Source organism: Haliotis cracherodii, unplaced genomic scaffold, assembly GCF_022045235.1.
Source record: "Haliotis cracherodii isolate W230 unplaced genomic scaffold, xgHalCrac1.p SCAF_9, whole genome shotgun sequence".
Lineage (NCBI taxonomy): Eukaryota > Metazoa > Mollusca > Gastropoda > Lepetellida > Haliotidae > Haliotis > Haliotis cracherodii.
The window spans coordinates 18,336,839-18,360,154 of NW_027266343.1; the positions used below are offsets into that span (position 1 = coordinate 18,336,839).

The 23,316-nt window shown below is 39.1% G+C and overlaps 1 protein-coding gene across 3 annotated transcripts in view; it reads left to right on the top strand.

The window, feature by feature from the left end:
* The window catches only part of LOC139452155 (uncharacterized), a 35,657-nt gene extending 15,935 nt beyond the window's left edge, over positions 1–19,722 (top strand). For 2 of the 3 annotated variants that reach the window (XM_071233500.1, XM_071233501.1), the window contains exons 5-16: positions 26–2,234; positions 3,131–3,194; positions 3,312–5,168; positions 5,776–5,993; positions 6,914–6,968; positions 12,753–12,813; positions 13,300–13,398; positions 13,915–14,064; positions 14,917–15,035; positions 17,074–17,232; positions 17,868–17,983; positions 19,636–19,722. In XM_071233500.1, the coding sequence (XP_071089601.1) occupies positions 26–2,234; positions 3,131–3,194; positions 3,312–5,168; positions 5,776–5,993; positions 6,914–6,968; positions 12,753–12,813; positions 13,300–13,398; positions 13,915–14,064; positions 14,917–15,035; positions 17,074–17,232; positions 17,868–17,983; positions 19,636–19,698 (5,170 nt within the window). In that variant the 3' untranslated portion in view covers positions 19,699–19,722. Of the gene's footprint in view, positions 1–25; positions 2,235–3,130; positions 3,195–3,311; positions 5,169–5,775; positions 5,994–6,913; positions 6,969–12,752; positions 12,814–13,299; positions 13,399–13,914; positions 14,065–14,916; positions 15,036–17,073; positions 17,233–17,867; positions 17,984–19,635 lie in introns of those variants that run through there. The other variant, XM_071233502.1, reaches the window with a different exon arrangement.
* The last annotated feature ends 3,594 nt before the right edge of the window (positions 19,723–23,316 follow it).

Consider the following 23,316-nt stretch of genomic DNA (forward strand, 5'->3'; position numbering starts at 1 on the left):
TTTTAATGATGTGATTTCTTGTCAGCATCCCAAAGGAAGTACGAGGGCCACCAACAGCAGCACCTAGAGGCAAGACCAAGGATAGGACCAAGCCTCATGCAGACAACCAAGCAGACATATCAGGACCAACTGAAGACAGTCATTTACACACTGGATCAGCTGAAAGAACATCTCATAGACCAAGTAACCCTGACTTCACTTCCAGAGAGCACCGGGGCATGAGATCTGGGAGGGTTCCATTGCTAAATGCCAAGGATAATGTATCAGATGGGACTCACCAACCTCAGAAGCAATCAGTTCACAGAAGTGCAATAGGTGGTCAGACTGCAGTGATTAGACCAGGGTCAGTTGTCATGGATGGTTCTGAAGGTGCCCTAGGGAGACCTGCTATGTCAGAGATTGCTGTCCAGACATTGTCCGAAATGGCTACTCAGACAGATGAGTTTCCAGGTGACCAGGACACCAGTAAGATGAAAAATGAGGAGAAATATGCAGAAAGACTGGGTGAAAAGCCAAAAGAAATTGTAGGCAATGGTTCAAACAAACATCAAACACATTTGGATGAGAAATTATGTCGTGGTTACAAGATAGCTGTAAATGAAAATAATCATTTAGTTTTGCAGTTAGATAAAGACAAAGAACTGAGCATTCAAAGAAAAGCAGCAATTACAACAAATGCAGAAAGAATACAAAAAGAAGTTAAATGTTCTGAATGTTCCAAATTAGAAAGTGTATCTGAACAAGAAAGGGTTTCTACACTTCAAGGGAGCCCAGTTCCAATCCATTCCAGCACACCAAAGAAGCCAGTTAGAACAAAGAAGCCAAGGGCTGTATGTAGACACTGTCTTCATCTAACATCCAGCACTGACACAGATTCCGGGGACTCAGACATGGAACCAAAGCCAAGACATTCCAGTAGTAATCCTGGTTCAGCTCGAGCTGCAGTCCTGGCAAGAATTATGTCAGGTCAAGGCCAAGGAGAGGAAAAGCTATGGCAAGGCCTGGAAACAGATGCCACACAGAGGAATGCAATACCATCTTGGAGACAAGATGTGATCGCAAACAGGCAAAGAGACAGTGTTGCTGTGCGACCAAAAACATTTGGTTTTGATCGTATTCGTAACCCAAGAACAAATTTTGGTTGTACAGATCCCATTCCACATTCTCGGTCTACTGGAAGAGAAACAAGGCCCTCACAAAGGACATATGACAGTCCTGAAAGGTTGAGAACAGGTGCTTTGTCTCAAAGAACTGGAACAACACATGAGGCAGATAGGTTTGCTTCTGCCACTAGGCCATCACTGGAAGACAGAAGGAAAGAAAGTCGGGGTGAATCTATTTTCCAGGTTAGAAAGGAAAAAGGTGACAATTCTCGGGACAAGTTGCTTTCCGACAGAATTGACAGATTGGAAGACATGATAACAGAGGCTAGGTCAAAATCTGACGAGAAGCTTGGGAAGGTGCTACATGAAGTGACATCAGATCTTGATCAGACCAAAAGTTCCTCAAGAGAAAATATACAGAGATTGAGAGATTCTATAAAGCCAAGACTGAAGCTGGAGAAGCCTAAGGTCAAGAACCCAGCAGGCAGATCAGAAGGTGCAGGAGCTGCTCAACAGAGAGATTCCAGACATCTTGACAGTGCTACTGACCTGAATCCACATTCTCCAGACAGTTATGTCGGTCTTCCTGCAAGTACACACAGAGACACTGTCAGGGAACAAGTGTCAAAGTCAGACTCAACATACAGATCATCAGAACCTGGGATGGTAATCAGGAACAAGTTCTATGACCAGAACCAGACTGACCCCCCGAACTTTGGGTCTCTGCCAATATCAGGATCAGCATCAAAGTTTGATTCTTATCCATCCGAGTCAGCATCATACCAATATTCATCAAACCCTCTGGCTGGCCTCCATAGGCCACAGATTTATCCCAGGACAGATCTTCAGCCTAACATGGTTTCTAGTGGAGTTGGAGAAAGAGTGTCTCCTCATGTGACTCCATTGTTAAGTAATAGACAGAATTATGAACACTTTCCTCGTATGCCATACAGTCAGTATGCTGGGGGTTATGCTGGGGTGTCTGGTTTCGAGTATTCAGATCCCAGTTTACAACACTACTATCAACCAGACAGACTGTTTCAAGGTGAAGCAGAGTACCACCACAACCAGTATGGTCGTAGGACGGAAGATGAGTTGCATCTGCCTCCCTCACACAAGCTTCACAGACAGGTACAGTGGATTCATACAGTTCAGAATAAAATTTATAATTACTCGTGAAACAATCCAGCTATCTGATTTGCTAGTCACCGTCTTGTTAAAGATCCCTGCATGTAAGCTGGATGTTTGTATGGAGATCATGAATGTTTAATGTGACATCCCTTACTTAACTTGTCATTATGAACCTTTCCACTTTAAGTTATCATAATAAGTCAATGGCTGTAATAAGATATATCTAAAGTTAAGATTAAATAATTTCATGAATAAATAATCTAAATAACCTGTGAATTTGTAATGAATCAAGCTGGAGGTAACAGATTTTACTGGCTGAAAGACGATTCCGATTGTAAAATCCCTTACACCACAGAATGGTTTGTGACACATGTAATGTCAACTTTCAAATCATTCATTGTGTTCGTCACTGATATTCCTTATCTGGTGCAAATCTCTTCTGATGTAGAAACCTCACTTTCTGGAAGACACAACAGTTAATGTCTGTGTATAACCTGCACTGGTATGACAAATTCAGTGGAACATTGTAGTCCACAGTCCTGGGAACCATTGGAAATGTATTGAGTTATGTGTAATATCTGCTATCTTCAAGTATAAGTAATATCTTTTCAAGCACCTGAACCACAATTTCACATTGAAAGAATAAGGAAGTTGAAATACAGTTCTCTATTGTTTTGAGTTCTGATATTGATGTTAGTGCATGTAGGGTTTCTTCCAGGACCATGAAACAGTTGTCTAAAACAACATGTAGAGTTTTCTCTTGGAATGGATGAAAGTCATCTGACTTATTTTATATGCTGCCTCATTGAATCCTCAACAAATTAGGTACCAAGTATTCAAGATCTGTATATGCCTGCTGATACAAATTCTTGGCATAAAGTGAATTCTGTTCACAGATGCAGCCACAAGGTCAAGAAACATTGATGAAGGGTATCAGTCAACCAAGAAGGAGCAATAAAGGTCTTGTAAATTTTCATGTTGGCATGTGTATAAGATCATCTGAAATAATGTTGTTAGAATTAAATCTTCTTTATTTTTTACAGTATAGTTTAATTTTTTTCAACTTTTTCACTTCAGAATTGTCAAAAAAGATGGCAGCATTTGCTGAAAGTTCTGGAAATACATCAATAGATAGTGAGCTATCAGGTGGTTTGGAGCTCTCCATTGATGAAAATGGAATCATGTGGGATGATGATCAAGCAGACACGACATATGCCTCAGAAGACCTGGACTCCTTCCGTCTGAGTCCGTCTGGCAGTGAGACTGCAGGTGATGTGGACTCGTCCTTGCTTCTGTCAGGATCTGGGTCCCAGCCTGCTCCTGCAAAAGGAGGAGAAGGTCACAGGCAGATGCTGGAGGAGATTGCCGAGACAGATGAGGAGTCATCTTATCAGGGATTACCAGCAGCTCCTTCTAAAGGTCAAAATGGTGTCAGAATTGGTAAAGGTCATATCGGTGGTAGAGGAACAACTAGTTCAGAGCTGAGGAGAGATAAAGGAGGAATGGTGAGCGATATCATGTCAGTGAGGGACAAGATGATGAAGTACCTGGAGGAAGATAAGGGAACAAAACCGAAATTCCCAGCCAGTGCCAGAAGCAGAATACAGGAAAAACAGCCAGAAAGAAAAACTACTCCGAGCAGGACAAATGAATTGAACAACGGTCAGGGAAAACCATCTTTGCCTGTGTACGAAAAGGACAGGGCACTAGCAGAGAATGGTAATAATAAAATTCACAATGAATTTAATTCTGAAGCTAACTTCAAGTCTTCGTATGCTTTTGACTCTTCTGATGATCTGTCCTCCAGTAGCTGGTCGCCAGTAAAACCTACATCAAAGTTTGAAAGGGCAGATTCTATTGATACTGACCATGATGTGATTATCATGGCTCAGGAACCATCAAAAGAAGATTCAAATAAGGCTACAGCAAGAAAAGTTCCAAAACACAAAGTCATCGTCAGAGATGAAAATGAGGTGGTTGAAGAGATGATCCTACCTAGGTCTAGATCACGCCCTAAAATGTCTCTAGACGGTATGTCAAGGAGGCTAGATTTGCTGAGTTCATCCTCTGAATCTCTGAACCTGTCTCCAAGGAGGAAGCCTTTTGTCAAGAAGCGAGAGATAAAAGAAGTGACTAATCAGGACAAACGGGTCACTCCAGTTCCACAAGATCAGCTGATTTGTGAGCAGCCTAACACAGAACACATTTCTGAAGAGAGACATTGTGACAATCCTAAAGATGTGCCAGCTGAGGACCAATACTTGCAGTCATCATTTGCTGATTCAGGAGTCTGTCCTGACACGAAACCTTCTAGACTGTTGGATGATGTTCAAGTTCCTCCACAGTCAGATGCTATAGACAGTTCTGATGCAATCAAGCCAGATGAAGTGCAGTCCGATGCTATGGACAGCTCTGATGCAATCAAGCAAGATGAAGTGCAGTCTGATGCTTCGGACAGCCCTGATGCAATCAACCATGATGTAGTGCAAGTTCGGCCTCAGTCAGATGCTATGGACACCCCTGATGCAGTCAATGTCGATATAGCTGCAGATGATCGTAAGGACAACCTGGGAAGGAAAGGTCAAAGTGTGACTTCCTCACTCAGTTTTGACTCAACGGATGATCTGGCCAAATATGACAACGTTCCTCTGAAACAGGCCCAGCCTCTTCGAGCCACATTTGCTGATGATGTCACAACTGATGATGAGTTGTCAAGGGATGACATTCTGGACAAGCCTGGAGGTTCAGCTCCTCCCTACAGAGAGGAGAGCACAGACTTTGATTTTGAATCTGATCTGGAGCGATTCAGTACACCTTTCAAGCTAACCAGGGGCCATAAGATCTCCAAGAAGAACAAGGTCCTCACCCACAAAAAGGCCCAGCCAAGGGGCGGAAGTGCTAGTCGCAAAAGTGTCCCAAAATTTCATGTTGATGGTGAGACATTTTATAAGCCTAGAATTTCATCTTTTGCATCCGTTCCCCTCTTAGGTCACAGCAGTGTGGTGATTTCAGAGCAGTAAAGGTCCTCTTGCTTGTCATAAGAGATGACTAATGAGGATTGGGTGGTCATAGTTGGTGAGCATGCTGATTGTGTGTCATCTTGCCCTGATTGTATGGATCTTCGATCATCAAGCAGTGGTTTGTCTGACATTCTCTTACTCCCTCATTAGACACATCTGCAGATTTGTAGTGGATAATTTTGATTATCAAAACATTTGTCAAGATAAAGTATATGGCCTCCTTTAGTGAGTACTTTCCCTGTATACTGATAGGAATATTAATTTTCTTCACTTTGTCATTTCTGGATGAGAATAGGTGCCCAGAAAATACCTATGCTGGTCATAAGAGACGATTTAATGGATCGCATGGCGGGGCTCATTGACTTGCATTGATTGTGTGTAGTTTTGTATGTCAGATTTGATTACTTACAGGCCACTGTCATAAGGCTGGAATATTGCTCAGTGAGGTAACCAAAAAACAAACATACAAGCAGACAAACAACAACTTTTCATCACTATTTGTCTAAACATTGTTTCCCCAGCGGACAGCAGTGAAGCAGCTTCTGATACCAGCAGACTTGGTGGACATCGGCATGAGGCTGCTAAACGGCGCCGTGTAGCACTGTACTGCGTATTCCGCTATCTGGATACAAAGACACTTGGCCAGATGGCGCTGGTGTGTCGGGAATGGAAGCATGTTTGTCGACATCCTGAATTGTGGAAGCGTGTAGTGTTGAAGAATGAGAGAATCTCATCCTCAGTATGTAATATTTTACTCAGAGAATCATTGGATTCATTTGGTTCATATTGTGATGCTGTATGCGTTAACGATGCATCTTTTGTTGCACAATCATGCACTTAATGTTTCAGAATTTTTATGTTCTGATTAATAGATTTGAAGTGTTCACTTTTTGTTATTCACACTGGCATGTTCAGCATTCTCTGTGTGCATGGGGACAAGAGTTGAAGCACTGTATGTCATCCCGATCACCAGATTTCCCCACATGGGCACATTCTTTGTGTCCCCCTTATGGCTGGAACAATGCTGAAAACTGTGTCAATCCATACACACTGAATCACTTTGTGCATGACACTTGCATCATTGTATTCAGAGTTTTGTTATTACACAATATGATGTTATTGATCATGTGGACCATACATCCAACATTTCATTTCATTTGGATTTTTTCCCTTTGGGCCTTTCAAATTTGCAAGTTTTATTTCTTGTTGAATGTACAATTGTTGTTAGAAAACCATTCTTGGGTTCTTGTCATTACATCCTCGTTTATCCAGGGTATTAATGCTCCTTTTTTTTAATAAATACCCTGGACCCATTTTCCACCATAGCTTTGTTTCTGAAATGACGTCATCACCTCAATTGTTCATATCTCTAACTTAACCTAAGTTCTGTTGTTTGTGAGTGTAATTTGATTAAATTTTAGTATCATTTGAATGATAGTGGAAGGGTCTGGGGTATTTGTAATGATATTTGATGATGGGGGTGGGTTACTTGTAATTATGAGAATTAGCCCACTCCCCAACTTTTAATAAATGAATTGGATAGGCCTCGTGAACCTACACCCAAGACACTACGTAATAAAATGGAGATTAATACAGTGGATAATCGAGGATGATGTCATCACTGCATGTGTGAATGTGTGTTTCTACCACCACTTGCAGTTCCTGGTTACCATATCCCAATGGTGTCAACGCCTCCAACATCTCACCCTAGAAGGTCAGTAGGATCATCCTCACCAGTCAAGGGTTGTTTCCTTTTATACCTTGGTACAGTGACAACCTGTAGCAATAGAGGGATGTTGAAATACCATAGCCATTACCGTATATCGCTGTGTATAAGGCGAGTTTTTCGTACCTAAAATGAGGGGGTTAAGAAGGGGGGTCGTCTTATACACGGGAGTCGAAGATCTCACATTTTTTTCCACTGGCGATGTCAACCGGCGTCCGATAGCCAGCCCAGCATTTGACAAAAAAACTTCGCATTTCGTCCTAAATAACTGTTCCAATAACTATTTCCATACATAAACATGATTTGTATCTCTTTTCCTTGAAAAAAGTTTAATAATTTCTGCAAATAAAGTTGAAATGACCCTCGCCTCGATGCAGAGTAGAGAGCCGGAAGTACCGGTAAGCATTTGCATATTGCACATGTGACCTAACACATCCCGCTGTTTTTACAGTTGTATTAACAAGTGTTGGAGACGATGTGTACATGTGATTGTGGATTAAACACGCTGAATGTGAAGCAAACAAGCCTAGTTAGTTACAACATAGTTAATTGGCGATTAAATTACTCACCATTGTCTCTTATATGTTATGACTTCATAAATGAATTTTATTTTACGGGCACCAATTTGGTGTCGTATTGTGTAAACACAAAATGGCGACGTGTGCTGGAGTTACACACGCGACCTATCATTGTAGAAAAAAACAACACAAGATAAACATATTTTTATTGCATATATAAGGTTTGCGTGCGCACTTGTGATGTGCTTCATTCCAGGTCGCCTTATACACGGAGTATAGGATTTTGGGTTCATTTTGAAGGCGTGTACAGGGGGGTCGTCTTATACGTGGGGTCACCTTAAACACAGCGATATACGGTAATTGAACATATTTTCTTAATTCATGCAGTAAATTTTACATTTCTTTTTGGAGTTTATTATATAGGATTTGTTATTTCATGATTGTCAAATGATGCACTGCATGAAATGTTTGAATGTATTGTAGATAGAATACTGATGTCTCGATTAAAGAAGTTGAGATACAGGATATACATTTACAGGAAACAAGAAAACTCATCAATGACATCAAAGTCTTGGACATAGTTGAGAGAAATCAGATACACTTTGACGAAAAAACAAACCGGAAATATAAGTTTTCCAGCTGATAGGGAGTTACTGATTTTTATAGAAGGAGATACAGTTGTTGTGACAGAACAGTATGACCTCATGAAGACGAGGTTGATGGGATGGGAAGGAAATGTGGAGCTGTTGACCGATGCAGCAATAAATATCATTGGGCGTCCTTATTGTATTACTGGGTTTGGAATTTGGGATGAAAATAAAGGTGTTTTTCATTTCTGCTAAGCCTGATAATTTTACTGACAAAAATCATACATTTCTCTCTGCCTGATCCAGAAATGTTTCTCAAATACCAGTCAAAGCGTTACTGGTACTTCCATCAGCGTGGGGCATGTAAGAGCTGTAATATGTTTACTATTCCTGTCACAGTTCTCAGAAAAATGCTAAATAGAACATTTGTTTCCTTATCCAATCAGCCCTATTAATATCTTTTTGTAATTTGAGGGTATTATTTTATGTGTTTTGTCATTTTGATCTCTGTTAAGGTATTGAAAAAGTTTATAAACAATCTAATAAAACAAGAAGGGCTTACCTTGAAACATAAGATGTAGACACGAGAAAGACATTATTTATACCAGTGAAGGGCTGTAATCATACTTTTGCAGTGATAACATACAGTAGAACATGGATATAATGAATACGGATAGAGCGAACAAACGGATATAACGAACTGTTAAAAAATCCCTGATTTATCTCCTATATATTATCATATAAAATTTACGTACATAACAAACTCTTTACAGCAAACTAACGGATATAGCAAACTGATATCTAATTACCGAGAAGGCCCATCTACCACTAATTAGTGACGTGTATAGCGAACTGAGAAATCTCACTCAGTGTAAAGTGTTACTGATGATTGGCTATACGCAATCAGCGGCGAATCAACACAATCACTGGTGACGATTCGACCTTGTTAAACTTGCATTATGTTAATCTTACCTGTCCATGTAATTTGGACCATTCTTGTCTGTAAAACAAACATTGATCCTACAACTGGATCAAAATGTTTTGAAGTTGTATCATTTGGGGCTTTTCAACTGAATCACCGGTAGATGCTGGAGGAAACGTGTGTAAACGTATATGTGTATTGTGTTTTGCTTTAGCCAAGATGTTGAAGAGCGAAAACGTATATAACGAACAACGTATATAACAAACTGATTTCTCCAGTCATGTGTAGTTAGTTTTATTCCTGTTCTACTGTACCTGTGTCAGTAGTAAGATAGTGATACGATATACGGCTCCATATTCCTGATCTACTGTACCTGTGTCAGTAGTAAGATAGTGATACGATATATGGCTCCATAGTAAGAAACTACAGTGATACAGAAGGGAGATATGATACAAGAACACTCCACTGACATATTCCATTGTCACATATTGGTAGATTTGAAATAATATACAAGACCTCTTTTACCTCATGAAAATGTTTTTTAGGATAAGTTTTCATACAGTTTTAAATATTCCCCACATATATGTCATTTTGTATTTATGCATGAACTACTGACTTGATACTTGTATTGTGGCACAGAGTATCTGACAGACACAGTTTATTCAGTAGAAAGGCCATAGGCCCATAATACAGACAATAGTTGATTGCATGAACAACTCATACCAAGGAAGTAATCGATTTAAGTTTCTCTTAGCCGTTGGACTTGTGTTATATACAACATCAAAGTTTTCTGATGAATTAATTTCAGTTAAAGATGTTACAGTTTGAAACTTGATATACTGTTTAAGTTACACAGAGTATCAACATGCACAGAACTTTTGGCGAATCGTTCCATGCCTATTGAGTGTTTAGATGTATGGCCTTGACCTGCTGTACAAGTAGTGTGTTCTGTTGTAGGAAGCTGACCAGCATGGTGAGATGTGTGTGAAGTGATCTTGTGTGTTTGCTGACACGTATCTTCAGTCCATGGTCGAGCTTATCAATATCCGAGATGGTCTTGCACATCAAGGTCAAGACATGATTATGTTTGGCTGAAGTTGTAGGAACTGTTTCAACTTTTGGACGATTCATTTTAATTTTTTGGGGGGTGGAGGATTGGGAGGAGGCAAGAAAAACTGCCTTGAATTCAGAGCGAAAGGCCCCTATTCACCCAGTCTCATTGAAATCAGATCTTTTACTGTGATATTATACCTCTAAGCATGAAGATCTTCAGGACTGTCCAGAGGGGGTTGCATCCACTGAAATTTCTGATCAGCCAATAAGTGTCGAGGCTTCTCTTTTAGTAGGCGAAGTATTAAGACAAGCATGTCTAATTTCAGTATCTAGAAAACGATTGTAGTCAGCTATTATAGTGTTGTGGATTTATAAGTCATGTCATTTCAGAGTGCCATGTCATCAACACAGAAAAGGGTGTCCGATGGAGGGTACTTTTGAGCTCTGTGGCGCTCCCTTGGCTAAGATAGAAATTTTGAAATTGAGTCGGTAAAGAAATTAGATGACGGTAGACTGTCTTTTTGTCTCACGAACCCACAAATCCTTTAAAGTTCAGTCTGTGTCTACCAAATGCAACCTTCAATGAAGGTGTCTTCAAATCTTCACATTTTGAGGTATCTTATAGGAGTAAAAGATCTGATTTTAATGAGATTTTCTATACATAAGTTTTTAACTTTGACACATCACCCACAAAAAGAGAAATTGTTCGGTAATAGTTTCTTTATAGATCACCCCTACAACCTGCCCACACTTGCTACTGCTTCTGTGGTATTGGACATGATTCAACAGAACTGCAATTTTTTCCCCAATATTTTCCTTGTGCCTATTCATCAAATAATTAGGTGCAATGACCATCCTGGAGTACTGGAATTTCATGTGAAGTGATTTTAGTTGTCAGGAATAATAGGACTACAGAACCAGACATGGACTGAAGATAGTTTTGCCTAAACACTGCTGAACATTAACCTTTAGAACAATGTGTGAATATGTGTACTAATGAATTCATTATATGCTCCCTAGTGGGGATTCAGACAGTACTGGTGGCACAGGTGCGGAAATTCTCTGTGCAGAGTTGCTTCCCTTGGGCATGCCGGAAATCTCTGATCGTGGGTTCAAATCCCAGTTCACCCTGATTTCTATGATTGTCGACACCATACCTGTGGTTATGGATTTCACCTAAGTTGTTAAAGCCTTGAGACCTGCATCACTCCAAGCTTTCCAATGAAGCTAACGTGCCAAGATATGACTGGAATACTGTTCAAAGTGGCGTTAAGCCCAACACACTCACTCACTCTGACAGTACTATGTTTGTCTCCCCTTGGAGATTCAACTAAGTATAGAATGTTTGGACCTAGCTGATTGTGTGCCAACATGCTTGAAGGCCTAGATCATTGCTCATGCTCTACGCATGGGTACAATATGTGAAGACCATTCCAGGTGTTCCTGATTAGAGATATTGCTGGAATAAAACCCCTCACTAACTCAGCCTCAGGTGTGCCCTGTCTGGGTTATTTACAGACTGCTGTGATGAAGCTTTTATATTGCTTACTGCGGCCTAAAACAACATTCACTCACTAATGCTATGCTTGTTGATATGTGTACTAACTTCAGTCTATAACACGTCTTGACTGTGTGGCTTCGTGTGTGTATAATGCTTTAGACTTAGTTGTACTACTAACTGCAGTGTGTGCATTTTGTTGTATCAGGGTAAATTAAAGTCAATGTCAGTCTCTTGGGATTCGAGGACAGAATTTGTCTCAGCATCCACTGCTTGAGTAAGAGCAGACTACACCCGAATAGCCGAAAATGCTGGCTGCAAATCAAAGTCAAAACAAAATGGCCCCATTGGTCATGAAATTGGTCTGAAATGATTGTGGTCATTGACTTGTTATTTGTGTTTCATAAATTATATTGCATAAGATTATTTCAAAACAATATGTTGGCCAATTAATTCATGGAGGGTTTTTCTTTATTGAAAATTTATCATGCTTTGGCCATACTTGGTAGGTGGTCTGTAGGTGTGTCATGATACAGGTACCTCACGATACGATACGTATCTCGATTTCTAGGTGAAGATACGATACGTATCTCGATACAGCAATTGTGCGTAAATTTAGAAGCAAACTTTTTAAGTACATATCACATTCACAATTATGTGTTCTAATCGCTATCAGTAGATTATTTTGTAAAATAATAATACTTAGAAAAGGTTTATTTTGTTTATTCAAACAAGTGTCAGACACTAACAAGTTTTTGTGTGTGTCAAATTCAGAAAATATGATGACATTTCAATTCGAATAAAAAAAATCAATCAATGCACGAACAAATGGATACCGATATCAATAACATTTTGTATCGATACAAATTTACATGTATCTTGTATGGTATTGTGAGAATTATCTACCGATGCATCGGTACAATCGGTGAATCATGACATCCCTAGTGGTCTGTGTGTATGATTCTTGGATCTCTAGAGTGTTTGGCAATAGAAGCATGCCTCTAGAGGCAGCTGCATGATCTGTGTCCTTGCACTGCCAGACATTTGTCCCACGTGATATGAATGTCAAACTATCATGATCATTGTGAAATATTTTCATGATATAATGAAAAAAAAAAAAAAAAAGCATCCTTCATCTCATATTCATTATTAATTTCAAGAGATAGGATTTCAAGTGTTACCTTTTTTCTCCAGGATTGCAGTGCCGACAACGACACAATGAAGAAAGCCTAGAAGAATATCACCGAGCTACCAGGTACACTAACAGTGGTTACGGCATAAGAAGTGATTAATGTCACAAGGGACAGAATGTGTCATTTCAAGCAGTGGTTACTACCGGTACTCAGGGACCAGTCATAATTACAAATTGGGGTGGGGTGTAGTAAGTCATATGAAATTTCCACAAGAATAGTTTGCTAAGAAAATAACTGTCCATATTTTTTGTAAAATCTAATTTCTTCAGGCCCAAACACATTCATGATAATTGGCCATTCCATAAAGTATGTTTTTAGGGGAGACAGTGGGTAAGTGATAACTTGTCATGCGGAAAACATGTTTAATTCTCACAGGAAAGGGTAAAGTCTTAAACTAAAATCCCTTGGCAAACTTTGTTAAGACAGCCTTATATGCTAAAATAGGTTTGTGCAAGTGGAACCAGTTGTTAGATTGCTTCTTTGTCTTCTTTTATGAATTTGAAAGAAAAGATTATTGAAGTTTTAGATGGATTATGTTTCTTTTTCAGGGCATACCTTGAACCTGGTCTTGAAGAACTGTTGAAAAGTTGTCAAGATAGTCTCATTTCTCTCAAAATAATTGCCTGTGGGAATCATATCACTGACAAGTAAGTTCTTATCAAGTTACTTAGTGAGGAAACTATTTCATATCTGATTTTACAGATGGGAAATGCTTATTGATAGATAGGGGTGTGGGGAAGCCTAGTGGTCATGCTGAAGACCTGGGTTCCCAGCATGGGTACAATGTGTGAAGCCCATTTATGGTGGCCCTTGCAGTGATAGTGCTCACCTTGAAACTATCTTGATCTCATATCTGCATATGTTATCAACAAAAGAATCAATATTTACAAATCATATAAAAGGTAGACATAGTAATGAATTTATTGCTTCTCAGTGTTTCTGTAAATATTTCCCGGTCACCTGTACCCCAACGGTGTGGATCGTTACCCTCAATATCAATCACTGGATTGTCTGGTCCAGATTTGATTATTTACAAGCCACCAACATATAGCTATGTTAAACCTCAAACACTCACACAAACTGTAAGTTGGGAACTATGAAGTGTGTGATTAGTGGTTTACAATGTGACGAAGATGCGCATCACTGTTCTGATGCTGATGCAGGTGTCTCTGGCTGGCCAGCTGCTATGGCCGACTCCTGGAGAAGCTTCACTACGTCAGCAGCACCGACCCTGTCTCACCAGAGGTGCTCTGGGCCATTGGGGGAGGGTGCCCAGGGGTCACGACATTGGTGGTGCCACCGCTGTTCCCATGGTAATTTCTCCATCCTTCATGTTATACGCAGACCTGTAGAGATGGATGGAGAGTGTGATGAAAAATACTGTAATCTTCCTGAAATGTTCCCACTTGTTTTTGTATGGAGACTCAGAGAAGAGAGGGAGAGAAAAGAGAGAGAGAGAGAGAGAGAGGGAGAGTATATATTTGAAAGTAATCCTGTATTATTGAGTTAACTGTGTACATTGAAATTGTTTTTGTGTATCTTATTAAATGCCGAAAAGGCAAATATATACATGTGCATAAATGTATACGTAGGAAAAGTCATAGGGTTATAACCTGTCATCTGGGCCAAGATTGTTCAAGCTGTTCATTCGTATATCTTATCCTTATTTAGTACTCCATCTTCTAAATGCCTCTCAAAGAAGTAATTTATCAAGTTCTGAAAAAAATAGTCTGAAAATCTTGGTTTATAGAATTTCTGAATGTGTAAGTATTGCTTTTGTGCTGGATCAGAAATATTACAGTCATTAGCATCAAGAAATGACTAAAACTTATTATGAGAAGCAGTAGATGTGTGGATCTGTTGGTCACAAAGGTTTCTTTCTCTGGATCCATAATCTTGCCCTTGTAACCTGATCACTGATCTGTCCACCACTTGTTGTGGTTGGTAATATGGCTGAAATAGTAACGAAAGTGACATAAACCCCATTTTGTTTGATGACAAATGCTGCAGTGTATATATCCATTAAACGTAAGACTTAACCAAAGTAACTGTGTCTGCTCCTGTACTTTGATTACATAAAAACGCCAGTGTTCATTCACATATGTAGTTTCTCTATCATTGAATGTTTTCACTGTCTGTTTCTCCTATTTATATTTCTTTTTTAGTTTGAAACCAAAGTCTTTCAGCAACAAGTGTTTGTTGCTCATTGCCAAGTTCTACCCTGATCTTCAGGAGCTTGGAATTGGTGGTCGGGAAATCAGTATCGGAGGACTACTTCCTCTTGGTGAGTTCACTGTGTGACACTATGTACATACAGACTGGGAGGGAGACAGTAGTTCAGTAGCAGACCTCTCACTGTAACCAATTACATCTACTCTGCAAACCTGTGGCTGGTCATATTGTACAACAGAATGAAGAATGCCCATACTGTATTCACAGGACCTGATGTTATTTAGGTATGGCCACCATGGCTGCCATTTTGTATGTGGCACCTTATTCTCATAGCTCAGGCATTCCTTTGTGTATCTTGAGGAAAAAGTGACATGCAGGAAATATGTGGTCAGTAATGAGTGATCATCAGGAAGGTTTTTTTCTGAATAAAAGGGTCGGGACTAACAAGGATAATATATATCAGTTTTATTAGTACACAGTTTAAAAAAATGCTAAGAAAATTGAAATGGAATACCTTGAAAACACTATTTTTTATTGTACAAATGGAAATGTTTTGTGTTTACCACAAAGCAGTTGTGCATACAATAGTTTAGACCAGTATTTTTCAAAAAGTCTGGAATCCAGGAAATGAAAAACAATTCCTGAGCAATGTTGAGTATAAAGTACAACAAGTGTATCTATATTTTAGTTAAAGGTTGTCAAGGTTAAGTACAAGTGTATCTATATTTTAGTTCAGGGTTCTCAAGGTAAAGTACAAATGTATATATATTTTAGTTCAAGGTTGTCAGGGTAAAGTACAAATGTATATATATTTTAGTTCAAGGTTGTCAGGGTAAAGTACAAGTGTATCTATATTTTAGTTAAAGGTTGTCAAGGTTAAGTACAAGTGTATCTATATTTTAGTTCAGGGTTGTCAGGGTAAAGTACAAGTGTATCTATGTTTTAGTTCAGGGTTCTCAAGGTAAAGTACAAATGTATCTATATTTTAGTTCAGGGTTCTCAAGGTAAAGTACAGGTGTATCTATATTTTAGTTCAAGGTTGTCAAGGTAAAGTACAAGTGTATCTATATTTTAGTTCAAGGTTGTCAAGGTAAAGTACAAGTGTATCTATATTTTAGTTCAAGGTTGTCAGGGTAAAGTACAAGTGTATCTATATTTTAGTTCAAGGTTGTCAAGGTAAAGTACAAGTGTATCTATATTTTAGTTCAGGGTTATCAAGGTAAAGTACAGGTGTATCTATATTTTAGTTCAAGGTTGTCAAGGTAAAGTACAAGTGTATCTATATTTTAGTTCAAGGTTGTCAAGGTAAAGTACAAGTGTATCTATATTTTAGTTCAAGGTTGTCAGGGTAAAGTACAAGTGTATCTATATTTTAGTTCAAGGTTGTCAGGGTAAAGTACAAGTGTATCTATATTTTAGTTCAAGGTTGTCAAGGTAAAGTACAAGTGTATCTATATTTTAGTTCAAGGTTGTCAAGGTAAAGTACAAGTGTATCTATATTTTAGTTCAAGGTTGTCAAGGTTAAGTACAAGTGTATCTATATTTTAGTTCAAGGTTGTCAAGGTAAAGTACAAGTGTATCTATATTTTAGTTCAAGGTTGTCAAGGTAAAGTACAAGTGTATCTATATTTTAGTTCAAGGTTGTCAGGGTAAAGTACAAGTGTATCTATATTTTAGTTCAAGGTTGTCAAGGTTAAGTACAAGTGTATCTATATTTTAGTTCAGGGTTGTCAGGGTAAAGTACAAGTGTATCTATATTTTAGTTCAAGGTTGTCAGGGTAAAGTACAAGTGTATCTATATTTTAGTTCAAGGTTGTCAAGGTAAAGTACAAGTGTATCTATATTTTAGTTCAAGGTTGTCAAGGTAAAGTACAAGTGTATCTATATTTTAGTTCAAGGTTGTCAAGGTAAAGTACAAGTGTATCTATATTTTAGTTCAAGGTTGTCCAGGTAAAGTACAAGTGTATCTATATTTTAGTTCAGGGTTGTCCAGGTAAAGTACAAGTGTATCTATATTTTAGTTCAAGGTTGTCCAGGTAAAGTACAAGTGTATCTATATTTTAGTTCAGGGTTGTCCAGGTAAAGTACAAGTGTATCTATATTTTAGTTCAAGGTTGTCAAGGTAAAGTACAAGTGTATCTATGTTTTAGTTCAAGGTTGTCAGCGCCTGCAGTACCTGGAGCTGGATCACATGTTGGAACTGACAACTGATGACGTCACGGGATTGTGTCGGGCGGGGCTCCGGAACCTGTCTGTCCTGGAGCTTATAGCCACGCCCATTGACCCAGAAGCTGTCAAACAGATCTACAGTAAGTTTGGCTGTCATTAAGCACACTCTGCTGGGGAACATGATTGCTAGATATGTATGTCATTGTACTGTTTTTTTAAGTGCACTGTCAGTCAGTTATCTGTTGCATGTGAATCATACTATATTCTTAGAAAATTGACACTGGTGTTTGTTTGTGTGTCTGTGTGTTGCTGTTTCATATAAAAGGGGTGTAATTTAATACGTGATATGGACTGTCAAGTAAGTTTCCAGGCTTATGCAGGGGCACAGGGGCCCAGTTGTCTAAGGACCCGCCATTCGCTGTGCAGAGTTGTGTCCCTTGGCCCGCCAGAAACCTATGATTGTGGGTTTGAATGCTGGTTCGCCCCGATTAAGTTTTCTAGGTTTGTCAGCACCATACCCGTGCTCGTGGATTTCACCGAAGTGGTAAACATCCGAGACATGCATCACTCCAGGCTTTAGTCCCACATTAGGCTGACACGCCGCGATATAACTGGAATACTGTTAAAAGCGGCGTTAAACTCAACTCACTCACTCACTCAAGGCTTTTGCAGGGGTGCTTATAATGATTACTTACAGATTGGTCTAGAAGTTGGTGTAAATTAGTTGGGCTGCCATTTGATGTGTGGTAATGGCACTGTTACTGTTAATCCGCAGAATCCTGTCGACACATCAAGAGAATACGAGTGCTCCTGAGTTTCCATGATTTCTTTGAGGATGGCAATGACAAGAAACACAGAGACGAATATCAGAAAAAGATCAAGAAACTACAGGTAGGTTCCTGGTTAAGCCTAACCCCAGGTTGAAATTTTGTGGAAACTCAATCACTCGCTGGACCAATTCCTCAAACAAATGGTTATGTCCTAAAGAAATCATTTGAAATGTGTTAATATATGGATGGATAAGAAGATTTATTTATTTACAAATATGTTTCCTGTAGGTCATGAAATTAACACATCACTGAGGTAACACAAGTACCAACCCCTAGTCTTAAATGTGTCATGCAGTTAATTTGAGTATCCACACCTGCCAACACCTTTAGCATAGCAAGGTGGTTGGGTAGCCTTGTTCGCTTGCCATGCTGAAGACCCGAGTTTGATTCCCCACATGGGTACAGTGTGTGAAGCCCATTTCTGGTGTCCCCCTCCGTGATATTGCTGGAATATTGCTAAAAGAAGCGTAAAACCATACTCACTCACTCACTTCATCATAGTTAATTCCTTATGATGTAAATATTGGTCATTTAGAAAGCACAAGTAAATGATTGCTGGGGATAAGCACAGAACTAAACAATACAGGGGGAGGCCAGGATGTGTGCATCTGAGAAGGGCGGGCTCATTTATTTTAGTATTTTGTTGATAAAGGCGGTTGTAAGAGAACTATTTAAATTATGGTAACTGTAATAATCCTGAACCTGCTATCAAATTGCAACCCACATAGAAATCGCACGTCTCATAGGTAAACTAAATATGGTAGTTACAAAACTGTGTTATTAAATGAAGGTATGTATATATACAGTGACATCTTGTTAACCTGACTTCATTGACTTGATGTACATATATTGCTTCAGTCAGGGTAGTTCTTTTATCCTCTACAATCTGTACATATGGTCTGATATCAGTATTCAAAATACCGACATATATTCCTGAGGCAATAATGTTAACACACTACAAAAGTCCAGTTTCCACTCTTGCAGAACTACGCTGGCATTTCGTGACTCGATTGTAGCGCCACCAGTGGCTATTACAAGCACATCGATAATCAAGATCTATATTGTAGTAAAAAGGGTCTAACCTTAAATCATTTGAGCACCTTGATTAAAAACATGAAAAGATTTGGAAAATATCTGTCGATGCCTTGTTGACAGTACACATGCTTTGCAAATCCTGTGGGCGATGGAAATCTGCACGTTGAAATCCATATTGTTTATGAATCGGATGTCTAGTTTGTTTTGATTGGACTATGCATTAGTCTCAATAGGACTCATTTGTCCAGCGATAATGTAACTCCAGAATTCCAGCCTAGTTTGGCAAGGGTGTGAACTGGGCTTTTACAGTGAGTTAACTCCCTTGTCTTTGGAAGATACCCTGATAATGAGCCATGGTTTGTCAGCTCATTACCAAAAGTGGTGATGTTTATGACCTACATCATGTTGAACTTTCCTTCACTTTGAGAGATGTAACTGAAATGCTGGCAAATGTTAAACATCAAGGCCAGAGAATAACCAGTCTTGATTATATGACGAAACAGCGTAAAAGGCAAAATAGCGCTGAAGATTATAATGAATGGATCATGGAAAACCCATCCCACTCAACCACAACAGATAACTTGACATATTTATATTTTGTTTCCAGGTCTTGGGTTCACAGTCTGTTTAGTCCTCAAAGGGTGATACATCGAAGTTGTTTCTTTGTCTGTGTTTCAGGAGCTTCTACAACAGCCAGGCTTGGGGAACATCCTCCACATACAAGCAGCCCCAGTCGAATGAACTGTGATGATGATGAAGACAGAGAAAAATAAATAAATAAACAGATTTAGATAGACTTTCTTGTCAATTACAGGATATTCCATAATGGCCGTTCTTTGAGGGAGTATGGGTGGACCAGCTGTTTAGGTCACCTCGATTGGTTGTCAAGGGTTGTGTCCCTTTGGCATGTCAGGATTCTAGGTTTTGGGTTTGAAGCCAAAACATACCATGAATGTTTGTCAGCACCATACTCAAGCATGTGTGTTTCACAAAAGTGTTTAATGCCCAAATCAGCATCATTTCGTACTTTTCTCTCACACTGAGCTGATGTGCTCTGATATAACTGAAATACTGTTCAAGATTACATGAAACTTGATCTCCTACTAATCATCTGGGGATACAGAGATTAAGAATGATGACAGTTTTACAAATAAGCAGACCATTCCCTTCATGTTCATTGCTAGTTAGAAATAAGTATGTGGTACCTAAACCAATATATTACTAGGGACACCACTGTCAATACAAACAAACATCCATTTTATCACATCAACTGAACTGTTCATTATAAGATAGGCTTGGTTTGCAGTTTCATACTCAGACATTAGTGTCACCGTAGCATGACGTATGTCATCCAAAGCCTTTCAGTGGCACATCTCTCCGATGAAGTCAACAGTTAAGATATTTACCCCTGCCTTTAAAACACCCCGGATCTGCCACTGCCCTTTATATGTATGTAAAACAGCAATGCCAGAGAATAACCAGTCTTGATCATCCGACGAAACATTCCATTGAGAGTAAAATCCAAAATAGCAGTGAAAATTAAATAAATTGATCACTGAAAATCAGCAAGGACACCAGGTGTTTATAAAAGTGTAAGCATACCCTGCCCTTTCGATAGCACCCACACACTTTTGGTGTGAAGACACAACCAAGATACCTGCAGAAGGATGCTGTTGATTTCCCCTGAATGTCACCTGTAACATAGGATTTCTGATCTGACAAAGAAATACATGTGTGTATGAGTTTGTGTTTGTGGAAATAACCTCCGATGTACAAACCTTCAGTGAGTGAGTGAGTGAGTGAGTGAGTTTGGTTTAATTCCAGCAATATCACGGCGGGGCACTGCAGAAATGGCCTCACACATTGTACCCATGTCGGGAATCGAACCCGAGTCTTCGGCGTGACGAGCGAATGCTTTAACCACTAGGCTTCCCGACCGCCCCAAACCTTCAGTGACTGCATTACGTTTATCTGCTTCAGATATGTGGACTCTAGATACAGCCCTGGCTATTGCCAACTATGTATTCGTAGAAGATAAACAAGAATGTCCAATTCTATGTCAGGCTGTTAACCTGGACTGGACATCTGTGAAATAAAAACTCGACATGAGTGAAATAACACAATTGGACAAATGAGAAGTAACACAATTAGACATGTGTGAAGTAACACAACTGGACATGAGTGAAATAACACAATTGGACATGAGTGAAATAACACAATTGGACATGAGTGAAATAACACAATTGGACATGTGTGAAGTAACACAATTGGACATGTGTGAAATAACAATTGGACATGTGTCAAGTAACACTATTGGACATGTGTGAAATAACACAACTGGACATGAATGAAATAACACAATTGAACGTGTGAAGTAACACTATTGGACATGAGTGAAATAACACAATTGGACAAGAATGAAATTACACAATTGGACATGCGTGAAGTAACAATTGAAAGTGTGTAGTAACACAATTGGTCATGTGAAATAACACAATTGGGCGTATGAAATAACACAACTGGAATGAATTTTAAGTATTGTTATTGTTTCCGTTTTCATGTCAACAAGCTTGATTCACAGGGATGTGTTTTTCCAGAGCATATCTACAAAACTACCGGGTTTTCTTCATTACGCACACACAATGACCAAATTGTAAACTGGTGGTTTTACTTCTTGACAGAATTTGAATGGTATACGGAGAGAGAATAGATAGGACTACTTTCATCAAGTTGAACAGATTACTACTTTTCGTCACTGGATTGGCCTGTCAAGATTTGATTATTTGCCGACAGTCTTATAGCTGGAATTTTGCTCAGTATGACGATTAACAACATTCACTTACTGTGACTCACCTTTCTCGAACACCCGGTGTCATCACTAATAGAAATTTCTTATGATTTTGGAAAGGGTTATGTCGCGTTTATTTGAAACGACATCAACTACAACAACAATAATAATAATAAACAGATATGATGGTTGTGAAAAAGATGTTCAAGTGCTGTTTTTATTCATTTTGTTCAGAATAAAAATATATAACAGAATAAATTGCAATAAATGGCATATATAAATATGCGATAAAGTTTTTAGACATGTTGATAGATCATTTGAGCCTAAAACCAGAACGTGCAAAGTAACGCGCAAATACTGAATAGTTACGATCATAGTGAGTCTGTCCCAAATGAACTGATCAGCAGATACGTTTTGAGTTATAAAAAAATGATAGTAAATTGAACGAAATGTTCGCATGCATTATAACATTCAAATCCAATAAGAGTTATCATGCTTATCTGCCAGTCATCCTTCCTGTGATGTACTTCATCGTCATGATATTTAAACAGTTCATTGATCAGATGGAGTAACTGAATTGTGGGAGTGAGTGAGTTTCTTCAACGAACGAATACAGGAATGTTTCCCTCCAGACATGTGGATTTCAATTTCTGTATTCTTTTCAAACAACGTTTTCGATGGTACTTTTAGTCCCTTCATCAGATGAATGATGTATGGCATAATTTCAACCAGTATTTGACTACTCTTTTTTCTTGTTTATATATATCACTTTTTAGTATGCGGATGTAGTATCAAGGACGACAGTTGACAAATGCATTTTACTTTTGTTTTATTCTTTTAATGCAACTTTTCAGTACAGATTCTGGAACCAAGCAAGTGATAAACTGTATTGGGCATAGTTATATAGGCGAGAATACATATACTTAGGGTTAAACAACAGAAATAACAAACAATGGTGACAAATGATGACAGTCGATGAAGCCTGGGGAGAAACCCTTGACAAGGTGATTGGAGGTGAGGTGAAATAGGATTTAACGTCGCTTCCAAGATTGTTGCACACATATAGCGACGTGCATGCGTGTGTGTGTGTGTGTATGTGTGTGTATGTGTGTGTGTGTGCGTGTGCGTGTGCGCGCGCGTGTGTGTGTGCGTGGTTGCTTGTACTAGTCCGGACCAATGCTGATTTTATAGAGCTAGCCTACAAATTTCTTAACAGATGCATATAATCTGGTAGTCTGTGCCTCGTGGGGTGGGTTTGGCTGATGTTGGCTTGTCCACACACGGGGCAACGCTTCAAAGAAAGCTTTGAAAACATACGACACAATTGTATGATTTTGACCCATGCTTGCCGTAAGAGGTGACTATCGGGATCGGGTGGTCAGACTCGCTGACTTAGTTGATGCATCAGAGTATCCCAATTACGTGGAACGATGCTCATGATATCAATCAATGGATTGTCTGGTCCAGACTTGAATATTTACAGACCGCCGTCATATAGCTGGAATATTGCTGAGTACGACCAAACAAACTCTCGTCACAGACAACTGCAAAGGCACCTTCACCCGAAAAAT